Genomic DNA, 12,201 nt, shown 5'->3' on the forward strand with positions numbered 1-12,201 from the left:
AATTCACGGAGCGAGAATTGCCAGATGTACAAGCCGGGTTTAGAAAAGGCAGAGGAACTAGGGACCAAATTGCCAATATCCGATGGATAATGGAAAAGGCCAGGGAGTTTCAGAAAAACATCTATTTCTTTTTTATTGACTATTCTAAAGCCTTTGACTGGGTGGACCATAACAAATTGTGGCAAGTTCTTAGTGGTATGGGGATACCAAGCCATCTTGTATGCCTCCTGGAGAATCTGTATAACGACCAAGTAGTAACAGTAAGAACAGACCATGGAACAATGGACTGGTTTAAGATTGGGAAAGGAGTACAGCAGGGCTGTATACTCTCACCCTACCTATTCAACTTGTACGCAGAACACATCATGCGACATGCTGGGCTTGAGGAATCCAAGGCTGGAGTTAAAATCGCTGGAGGAAACATTAACAATCTCAGATATGCAGATGATACCACTTTGATGGCTGAAAGTGAAGACGAACTGAGGAGCCTTATGATGAAGGTGAAAGAAGAAAGTGAAAAAGGTGGCTTGCAGCTAAACCTCAAAAAAACCAAGATTATGGCAACCAGCTTGGTTGATAACTGGCAAATAGAGGGAGAAAATGTAGAAGCAGTGAAAGACTTTGTATTTCTAGGTGCGAAGATGACTGCAGATGCTGACTGCAGTCAGGAAATCAGAAGATGCTTAATCCTTGGGAGAAGAGCAATGACAAATCTTGATAAAATAGTTAAGAGCAGAGACATCACACTGACAACAAAGGCCCGCATAGTTAAAGCAATGGTGTTCCCTGTAGTAACATATGGCTGTGAGAGCTGGACCATAAGGAAGGCTGAGAGAAGGAAGATAGATGCTTTTGAACTGTGGTGTGGAGGAACTCTGAGAGTGTCCTGGACTGCAAGAAGATCAAACCAGTCCATACTCCAGGAAATAAAGCCAGACTGCTCACTTGAGGGAATGATACTAAAGGCAAAACAAATACTTTGGCCACGTAATGAGAAGACAGGACACCCTGGAGAAGATCCTGGTGCTAGGGAGAGTGGAAGGCAAAAGGAAGAGGGACCGACCAAGGGCAAGATGGATAGATGATATTCTAGAGGTGATGGATTCATCCCTGGGGGAGCTGGGGGTGTTGACGACCGACAGGAAGCTCTGGCGTGGGCTGGTCCATGAAGTCACGAAGAGTCAGAAGCGACTAAACGAATAAACAATAAATGATGTGTAAGTGTGTATTTGTGTTTTTGTGATTTTCAGAATGTCAGGGTTGCAGGAGACAAATACATGGAGGAACCCTGATAGTAGCAAGTTCAGTTTCTGGATTGGCAACACAGAGATGTTGACTTGCATAGCGTGGATTTGGGAATGCAGGAATGTCCAGACCCATAGATTCATTTTTTCAATAAATTTCAAAAAAGTAGTCTCAGAAACACTCTTGTGAAAGGAAAGTAAGAAAGCAGAATATCTCCAATTGTTTCTACCTGCCCAGTGTGTTCTGGCAGAGTGGGTGTGCTCCAGGTGCCATCTTGTGGGACCTAGGAAAGATCCCTTCTCTGTTGTGGCCCCCACCCTTTGGAATAGCATCCCCCCAGAAGTAAGGATGCCACCTTCTCTGCTAGGGTTTCGGAATGCTTTGAAAACCTGGCTTTGGTCCCAGGCCTGGGGTTGATGTTTGTTATTTGTTAAATGGCCCCTGTTTTGTTTTGTGGGCTTTGTTAGCAGAGATTTTAGTCTGGGCTGCCTGTTGATTTAATATTTCTTGCTGTTTGTATGTTTTTTCAATTTTGTACACTGCCCAGAGTCCACTGGAGTTGGGCAGCCAGTAAATTAAATAAACAAACAATAAATACCTAGAGAAGGTAACAAAACACCCTCCAAAATTAGGATTCCTTTTAAACAAAACATTTTTTTTAAATTAAGGCCTCACTACTTTACCTGCACTGCACTCTTCCCTAGAGCATGTTGGATTTCCCTTAGAGTCTGATAGTGTTCTAGCAGGTGATCACCACATATTATGTCAACCTAAAATGAACAGAAAGAAACTATCAAATAATTTAGTACTTGGCAAAAGGAGTGTTCAAAATAGAAATGTATGCCCAATTAATAAGATTGATAGCCTATTGTAACTGTTATGTAACAAGCGGCTTTATAACTTCCAGGGAAGCTACACAACACCTGTTACATGGTTAGTTTTACTTTTACATCTTTTATCTGAGTTACTAACAACAAAGACAAATACTGTCTATACTCGCTGTTTTGACCTCTGTTAAAAATTTTCCCTTGTTTTATATATTTGCCAGTGTACGGGCAGAGAAATATCTTAAAAACTCCATTTTAGGGCTCCTACTCTTACAGATTGGATAGTGCTAAATTTGTGAAGGTGAGCAGCTGCCTCAGTGCCAAAATAATTTTAATTTAATAATAGATGAGCTCTGCAACCCAGTTCTCCGTGGAATACTATTTCTTTCCACTCTTCATCTGGGCCTTATCTGGCACTAACAAGACCCAGAGGTACTATTTATTTACATGTAACTATTGCATGGCATTGCTTAAGTCATCCAAAACACCAAGTGTGGTGTCCAATGATGCAACTGAAACAAAGGCATGATTATCCATTTATGATCACACCCTTTGCTACAGCAAAACTCTCCCTATGATACCTGCAACTTATTTAATAGATTAGTGGACTCTAATTGGAAAGAACCACTTGAGGAGTTTCCTGGAGGTTCAGAGGAAGAGTGGATGGTTTGGAGATCTTTAAACAGATTGAGCACTGGTTTGGCCAGAACTAAAGATTATATGCAAAAATGGGGGTTTCTCCTTGCGAATGCGTCCATATTCAAACAGCTACCCATCTTTCACCGTGCCCTTTGGGACCGACATGCACACAGAGTGACTTACTGATCGGAAACACCTCTGCCATCAATGTGGCCAGGCATTGGGCTAGAGTTAAAAACATTTAATAAAAACATAAAATTTATATAACTTTTTAACTTTTAATTAATACTTTCCCCCTTTCTGTTTCCCGCACTTCTGACACGAAATGAGATGAGACGAGTGGAATTAAACAGTGTCAGATCTGAACTGCAGATGAATTTCCAATTGCCTCTGAAACTATTGTGGGCTACAGAAAATTTGTGGTGCAAGTTCTACAACACATTCCCAACTCACACAGGGAGATTAAAAGTAATGGTATTACAAGTATTAGTCCTAATACACCCTTCATATTTCTCTAACATTTTATACTTTATATTCCTTTATATGTTATATTCCTCCACACTACAGACACTATATATTTCTGTTTCAGAACTGCAGAATAGCAATAGGCAAACTGTTTTCACATAAACTGATTTATTTTGCTGATGTTTTCACCACTAAACCCTTGACAAAAAGATCCTTAAAACACACTTTCAAAATGGCGAAATAGACTCTAAATTACCTTCTGGATAATTCTAAAGAACAGGAGGCTGATTACAACAGATATTGTTTTACTGTATACCAGCCTTCCCCAATCTGGGTGCCCTCCAGATGTATAGACTTTAGGTCCCAGAATTCCCCAAAAAACACTGCTATTGCTGAAAATTTTGGAAGATGACCTCAAAATCTGGAGAATGCTGAGGCTGGGGGAAGCTAATCTATTCTGAAACGTATGTGATTTTTCTAACAATCAGATTATTTTTTTCAAAGCATTCAATAAAAATAAAACAGAAATACTGAAACTATAATGGGAAACCAGAACTAAAGGAAAGCATCACTTCGACAATATTCTTTCATCCATCTCAAAGGAGTTCTTCCCTACCTGTGGGTGACTGAAGTATCAGTAAATTCATAATATTATTTTCAACCATTGTTTGACATAGCTAAATTAAATCAACCCTAAGGAAAGCCCAAAACTGAAATCTATCTCTGCTCCTCAAATTGAGATCAAATGCTTTTTTTTTCTTATTATAGTGGGGAGAAGAGGACTTCTTGACAGGACTTGATAGGACACTAGAGATGTCAGAGAAGAACAATTTCTTGAAACGAAACTGGTTAGGTCAGGCTTTCACTTGTCTCTGATATTATTCTATACTGGGACATAGCAAAATAATACACATGCCCCCGCAAATGGTAACTTTGTAACAAAGCCCATAACAGTAACCCTCCCAGCTGAAAGAAAGAGGCTCAGTAAAAGATAGCTAAAATATTCTGTAAAAATGTTTTTTTTTAATAATCAAAAGAACATTAATTCTACAGTGACAACTAAAAATATTAGTGGAAACCAAAGTGACAGCTTACTCTAGCTGTAGGTGACTTCAAATATTATGGATCTAGAAAAGCATAAAAGGGAACCAAACAAGGTATTAAAGGCAAAACAAAATTTCACCGCTATCTTTATAAGAAGATCAACATAATAAACTGAAATTATGTTACATTTATATCTGCATACATTTCTTAAATTTCTCTCTTTATGATACTAAATTATCAGAAATATTTTCAGTAGGTTTGAAAAGGCCAATCTGTTTCTATCCAATTCCCCACCCCTCAAAACTTAGTTTTTGCTCCATGGACATAGGTGAACAAGGGAGCAGTGAGTAACCAACACTTCTAACAGCAGCCAGAACCCTATCCTTAAGTGGGAGTGGAGGCTGCTCTTTCACTGTAGTTCTATGGGAAACAGAACACTCTCTAAGGCATTATGATCGATTAGGAATTGGAAATGCTGCTTTCCCTTCCTGGAATCACTGTTTGGGCCTGTCTTTCCCAACTCACTTCCCCATTTTGGCTGTTAAATTCTATCAAATCAATTGTGCTAGTTAATGACGGCAATAAAGATAAATTTTAAATGAAATCAATCTTTTCTATAATGGTTTTCCAGGAACCATACTGAACTGATGAGATATATATGAAACAAACACATTTTGTTTGCATTTCAGAAAAGATTACACTTGGTTGGTTTCATATCCATCTGCAATCATTAAAAGACAGATTAGGTAAAATGGAAGATGTAAACAAATCTCAACAATTTTTTTTGCTATTATACCAACAATACATATGAAGGATCTTCCAATATTTGCTTTAGCTAAACTGACAAAGCTGAAAGCTCAGCATGCTTATACTAGAGCCAAATATATAAACAATACAAGTATAATTATTGGCAGCTTTAATATATTTCAAAGATAGATATTTGCCCAGAAATGTTCTCAAATAATTCCGCTGTCGTTATTACAGGCTTCAAGGTATTAAATGTTTCAGTTGTTTTAAATAAATGATTGAAAGTTATTACAATCTTACTGTGTTAAAGTGCTTGGAATATTAAATGCCCAGCTCTGCAACTTTGAGATTAACTTTTACATCTTCACTACTAATTGCTGCAAAAAGATTAAGACAGTGGCTATAGCCTCCAAAGGCAAAAGTAAAAAGGACACGAATAATGTTCAAAACTGGGTTCCCCATTTAATTGGCATTAAGACTTTCAGTACTTCTTTTTATTGCAAGAAATTTTTACCTCTGGTATTTTGGTCTTTCCTACTTACATAATACTTTCAGAGAAAAGCATTACATGAAAATCTGTGGGAACCTCATTCATCTGGTTGCTGTTAGGAAGTTGGCTTATTGACATGTTGTGGGAAAGCAAAGAAAGGTAATATTATATGAATTATTGCAGTGTACCTGACAGCCAGGATCAAGATCCATCTTTCTTCTGAGGAATTTTTCCACATGTCCAATTGTTGCCTCTCCTGAAACACGTACAAACTTCTTTTCCAGTGGCTGCAAGAACAAAGAACAGGGTAACTTATTGTTAGGTTGTAATATACAGGTCTTTTGCACATAGTCAATCTCACATTTACATGAAAACCCTAAAATAGCCACAGAAGATGAAATCAATAATTTTTCACTTTTTATCCTTTTGACTTTGAGAAGATGATCATTTGCTGCTAAGGTAAATGGACTGCATTGTAATACATAGTTCAGGTGCTAGGTTCAGGTGCTGTCCTCTTGGCAAGCAGCTGAAAGTGATTTGAGGCTCCAGACATGGAAGGTGAGCTCCAGTCTCCTGAGATATTTCTATTGTCCCAACCTCTCCACAATAAAGGAAAGGAGTCTCAGCTTCACAGGATCAACAAATAATCAAAGCTCTCCACTAGGGGAAAAATGATGGTGGTAGAAGACATACTATTGCAAAGGACAGAAATAGTAGTGTGCACCAGACAAACTACTATGAGAAGCATACTGCCTAGCCCTGTGAAAAAGATGCAATGGAAAGATGACCAGTGCTCATGAAATCAACTGATTTCACTTAACTTCTTATCCTCACGGGGACAATGACACAACCAGAAAAGGAAGATGATTTACAAGTGAATATAAATCTGTAAATGAAAAGTTGAAGGAACTGGGCACAAGTGGTGTTTTCATCTACCCTACTATAAAGGAAAGCAGTAACCTGGAACAAAGATTTGGATTCATGGATCATGGCTTATACCACTAGTACAAGAGGCTTTCAGGCAGACACATGTTGCATCAGACAAAATGAGAAAGCAGGAAAGAATGCATTTGCTAACCATGCCAGAAAGGCTTTAAACTAAACCAAAAGGGGAGGGAGATGGGTAGAGATTCAGCTAGAAAAGTGTTAGGCATTAAGGATATCATAGTGGAGGTACAAGGCAGGTAAAGTTGTCTGGAAATCATCAATACATGGCAGGAGGGAGGAAACTGATATCTTTCAGTGTTTCTATGTACACCAATAGAGAGTATGGACAACTAGCAGAAAGAACTAGAAAGTCTTCTGGAAAGTAAAGTATATCACAGGAAGTTGGTGGGATGAGAATCATTATGGAACATAGAACTCAAAGGATATTAGCTTTCAAAAGAAATAGTCCCTACACAAAGGGAAGTTGAAATAGCTTGTATATCTATGAAGAAATCAATGATCCTGAATATGGAAGTCTATTGTGCTGGTTTATGACCACAATAAAGTTATTTCAAATTTGGAAATCCTATTGAAAGCATGTGAATAAGATTTAAAATTAATAAAAACACAAAAGCTATACCACTGTATTTACTTCATCCCTCCTCCCAGGTAGAAGATGTGGATAATGTCTTTCTAACTCACTAAATTTTCTCTTTTTTTTAAATAAGAATTTTATTACGTTTCAAGCAAAGATAAAAGCTACAGAAAAACAAAAATCTACAAGGAATTAAAACAACTACCGAAGTGTAGAAACTCAAGAAATAGTTTTTCAAAGTTACAAAAAGAGGTGACTTCCGACTTTTAACAGCAAGGATATACAACAATTCTCCATAATCAATCCCTTACTCTATATTAAACCAAAATCACATTATTTCTATAAATCATTCCATTGGCACATTATAAAAATCACTAAATACAGTTGCTCCCTCCCTTTATATTAAAAGAAAAAAATATATAAACCTTCTAATCAACTTCCCCCCCAAAGATAACATTTAAATGTTTCCTTCCTACTATTCTATACATTCCTATCTACTATAATAAAGATCAAACTAAAAAACATAAATTGTCTGCCATTGTACTTAATACAACAATTTTAATAATCTTAACCATATTAAACCCAAAACCATCCAAATAGACATGTTTTTTTATTTTACCTTAATAACCTTAACCCAAATCGTTAAAGATAAATGAAATCAGCCAAACCCTAAAAGCAATCCAGATATTCTTAAACCTGTATCACACTTCAAAACAAACCAGAGCATTTACATATCCCCACAATGCAGTTTTTTCTTAAAAAAAAAAAATCAAATAGCCCAACTGCTCAGTTTCCACCCCTCAAAAACTCCAACTTCTCTTCAGGAGACCTCCAATACATAATAACCTCTTCTTTTCCATCAAAAGATCAATTTCACTTATGGCTTGCAACTCCATCTCTCCCTTAAATTTCTTTAACTCGACTATCTGATCTTCATCCAGCATTTCAACAAGTCCCAATCTCACTCTTAGAAGAGACATTTCTGTTGCTGTTAAATTCCTGTTTCATCCACGACATCCCCAACCAGATGATACATTTTAGACCTCATATTTTTCACAATGTCCTGAATGCCTTGCATAAAAACTTGGTAGGAATCAGAAAGAATCTGTTTAAAATCTTGTTGGAAGTCAGTGAAAGTCTGTTTAAAATCCTCCATGTCTTACAGAGTAGATTATGGCGCCCATGAAGAGCTTAACCAGCAAAAGTTGAAGATATGAAAGAATTCTGGAATGTGTTTATATAAGCGAAAGTGAGATATGCAGACAGTTCCCCAGGGAAAATAGAAGCAGAAAACTGAAAGTTCAAAACAGCCAATTCAGCATGTAGGAAAATGCTAATATCTTCAAATTTAGTACAAAAATAGTAACAGGGAGACAATTATTTAGTCTCAATCCTCCTTAATATTTGGATGGAAAACAAAGTACAAAACTTAAAAAGAATTATTTTTCAAAAATTGTTCCCAAAAAGTATGATAAGCACAAAGAGAACCCACTTCTCTTTGCTGTAGAAAGCCTCTCTTAGGGTACGTGTACTTAAAAGAAATATAAATTGGGTGATTTAGAAATGGGGTGGCCTTTTGTGGCTACAGCGCGGCTTGGAAATGGTGACGTCCCAGCCTCCTGGATAGCTCTTACCAGTTGAGCGCAAACACTGTTTGCGATCTGGCTGCAAGCAGCCGTCCAGAGGACAGATGGGGTGATTCCAGGTGTTTTCCTTTTTCTGGAAAAACACTCCTGGGCTTCAGGAAAAACCTGTCTGAGCCTGAAAAGATTGCCATGTTGTCAGTTCTGCCCGCTGAGCTCATGGGCACAGCTGTTCAGTCCGCCAGGTCCCCACCGGAAGTCTAAATCACTCACTAAATTCTCAAGAATGCAAGCTGTGGAGGTATTGGGACATTTCAACTATCTTGATATCTGATGAAAAACTCAGCCAGGACAAGCGATCCAATAAATATACAATGTACAAGCTCTCTAGTTGACAATTTCTTATGTCAGAACAATGAAGAAACATGCTCTTTTGGACCTATTCTGACCAACAGAGTGGAATTGGACTGAAAGGGTTAAGTACATTGGGAGAAAGCAATCATATCATGCTGGAGTTTAAGATAACTATGGGATGCAGAACTAAGAGAAGTCAGTCACGTACCTTGCACTTTGGGAAGGCAGGTTTTAATGAATTCATGTGAAAGATGGGTAGCATACCATGGCTCAAAATCCTAGAGGATAAAGAAACCCAAGAAGGATGGGAAATCCTGAAAATCAAGATCCTGAAAGCACTGGCACAAACAATCCTAATGAGAAGGAAAAACTGAACAAGTTTTAAGAGTCTGAATGAAACAAGCAAGCTGACTGAAAAGCTGAGAAGCCAAAAGGAGATCTTGGGAAAGGGACAGGGGCTAACAACTAAAGAAGAACAATAACAGATGGTCCTGGAGCCATGAAGGCTAAAGCTCAGAATGAAATTGGCAAGAAATGTACAATATAGTAAGGAGGAAATTTTGTGGTGTTTCTGAAGGAAACAAAGAGTGAAGGAGGCTGTTAGACTGTTGTAAGGGGAAGTAATAATGGGAACTAGGGAGAAGGCAGAATTAACATTTTCTTTGCATCAGTGTTCTAAAAAGAGAAGGCTTGTTTCCATGAAATATAATGAAACAAACCAAGTCAAGAACTCAAATATATTCCCTCTGGGAGGGGAAAATTGTTTATCAGTGATGGCTTCATCTGTTTATTATATCCCAACTCTCAAGCAAAGAAAAACCATTCAAGCTTACTTTTTGTTGGTGGTAGTAAAAACAAACTAATTTAAACTGAATTTAAGAAGACATAACAAGTGCTTAACTAAAACAGATACCACAATGACTTCTTACTTAAGAAAGTGTGGTGGCAAAATTCAGCAAGTGTTAATATATTTTAGAACAAAACATTCTTTTAGATACAGATTTTTGTTTTTTTCCCCTTAGAGCAATACATTTCTCACCTCTCATATGATCCTCATATTTACAAATCAGGCTGATCTCTTAAGAGGAACAATGATGAAATTGCACAACACTAAAAATTCCTAGTGCTTTTTTTGCCTGGTCTCTCAAACTAAAATGTTATTTTACTTCATTTGTAAATTTCCATTTTGTTCTACAAATAACAGGTTTGCAAACATAATGTCACATTTAATTTTAATAGAGGAAATAGGTCTGGTAACCTCTATACCTTAAAATTCCCAGAGAGATCATTTGCTCTGAAAGAAAGAGAAATGAACATAATCAGTGTGTCTAGGATGTATGTACATTGGCATGCTCAACTCACAGGTGTACAGCAAAACCCATGCTCCCTCCAGCACTTATTTTGTGATTCCCAGATAAAACCTTTCATTTTCTGTTTTTGAGGGGACAAAAACAAAGGATGACATTTTAGCTGTAGAAAACTTCCACACCTCTGTAATCAAGCTTATATTTCCTAAAGGAGGAGCTAAGGGTTTTACATTTCTGCAAGATGTAAGGTATCCATTTTGTGTCTTAATCCCTCCTCCCCAAATGTTATCCCTATTCACTCTGGTCACATCATAACATTACCAGTCTCACATTTTGTAACCTCTGGAGATCCTTTTTTATTAAGTGTGGCCCCAGCAGCCAGAAAGTTACACATTGCTGTTCTTACAGCTAAATAATTACAAAGCTTTTGTATATAATTTTCAGCATTATTTATTTATCTAATTTATCCCCACCCATCTCCTCCTGTCAGAGGCCTCTGGGCGGTTTACAACAAGCAATTAAAACCATCACAATAGTACAAAAAACAAAATACAGTAAAAATACTATAAATAGAAATAAAAAATAAAGAATAAAAAATCCAAGCGATTATGCACTTCCCAGGGTAATGCTAGTTGAACAACTGCCCACTATGCATTCACCATGTCCTCATAGAGAATGTGTCCATATTCTGTTCATAAAAACAGAACTGTTCATATTTCTCAATTAAGATATACATTCAAAGAGGTCTCTGGAATGTGCATAAGAGACCATTATTTTTTCCCTAATTTTATTTCATGAAAAGAAAATTGTCTTGCTGAATAAATACATGGGCATGAACTTTTTTTTTTGGCATTCTCTATTTGTGCACAGTCCCTCCCTTCTTTCTTGCTGGAATGATTAATCCAGGCAGGAAGTATTTAACTGAATATGGTTTCTTATTACTTAGAAACCAGGCAACCATGGTTACCAGGTTCAGAAGAAGCCAGGATCTTTTACATCTACAGTATCACAATCTATCTTAAGGTTCTGACCAGTTCTGAATCCTTTTAAACAAAGCTGCCTGGCACAGAAACAATGGATAACTGCAAATTTTCTAGATTAAATACAGCATGCTGAAAAGCAAGGAAGGGAAGAGTTGTGGAATAACATAATTTCATCCATTACTTACTAAGCTAAGCTATACATGTTCAAATTTATTTCAAATATAATAAGGGACTCATAGTTACATATAAAAGTGGTTATATATTGTCATGCAAGCACACAACCTAATTACAATGCAATAAATTGACCATATTAGCGTTAGACCGCAACCCTACACATTGCAAAAAATTATCAGTTTTACTTTAAAAGAACTAGGCATATAGTTCAAAGATTTTAATTCTATAGCTATATATCCTGTTTCTGTAGCATGCAATATTATAAACTGAGCAGAACAATGATGAATACAATCAACTGCCAATGTGCATTTCAGAAAACAGACTGCTCATGTCTAAAAGGGGTTAGAATCATACAATTGATAACAACTTTTGGTTCCTATTTTTCTTATTGAAGATAAATTATCTTCATTTTTAAAACGTGAATAAACAAAAATAATTCATTTGTTAGAAAGCATGTGCATGGCTCTCTGCTATCCTGTCACGTATACAGCCAGCCAGAAGTGTTGTTCTTCTGAGCTGATAGCAATTTTGAGAGTAGAAGAGATAGCAGACTTTCCATAGGAAAAGGGGGATGTTGCAATGCAGTCATGGAGGAAGAAAAAGCTGGAGAGACTTCTGTTAAGAAGGAGAGGTAGAGGTGTAAAAGCTGGCAGATCAAAATGGATTCCAGACAGCATTGTCTGTTAAAGGCTCGTTGCTAGTTCCAGGAGAGCCTGGGACAAGAGTCTTGAAGTGGTGGTAAGTGGGAAGTCTGAAGACCTACTGAAGAGGACTGCCATGGGATTAATCTACTCCAAACAGATGGGTTTTGAGAAGTCAGA

The 12,201-nt window shown here is 37.2% G+C and overlaps 1 protein-coding gene across 3 annotated transcripts in view; it reads right to left on the reverse strand.

Annotated features, from left to right (window-relative positions):
• The window catches only part of PCGF6 (polycomb group ring finger 6), a 33,154-nt gene that overhangs the window by 10,436 nt on the left and 10,517 nt on the right, over positions 1 to 12,201 (reverse strand). The window contains exons 7-9 of one of the 3 annotated variants that reach the window (XM_063307108.1): positions 10,183 to 10,210; positions 5,646 to 5,744; positions 1,929 to 2,015 (exon numbers count right to left, since the gene is read on the reverse strand). In XM_063307108.1, the coding sequence (XP_063163178.1) occupies positions 1,929 to 2,015; positions 5,646 to 5,744; positions 10,183 to 10,210 (214 nt within the window). Of the gene's footprint in view, positions 1 to 1,928; positions 2,016 to 5,645; positions 5,745 to 9,124; positions 9,270 to 10,182; positions 10,211 to 12,201 lie in introns of those variants that run through there. The other 2 variants (XR_010068209.1, XR_010068208.1) reach the window with 2 other exon arrangements.

The sequence above is a fragment of the Candoia aspera genome, chromosome 6 (genome assembly GCF_035149785.1).
Source record: "Candoia aspera isolate rCanAsp1 chromosome 6, rCanAsp1.hap2, whole genome shotgun sequence".
NCBI lineage: Eukaryota > Metazoa > Chordata > Lepidosauria > Squamata > Boidae > Candoia > Candoia aspera.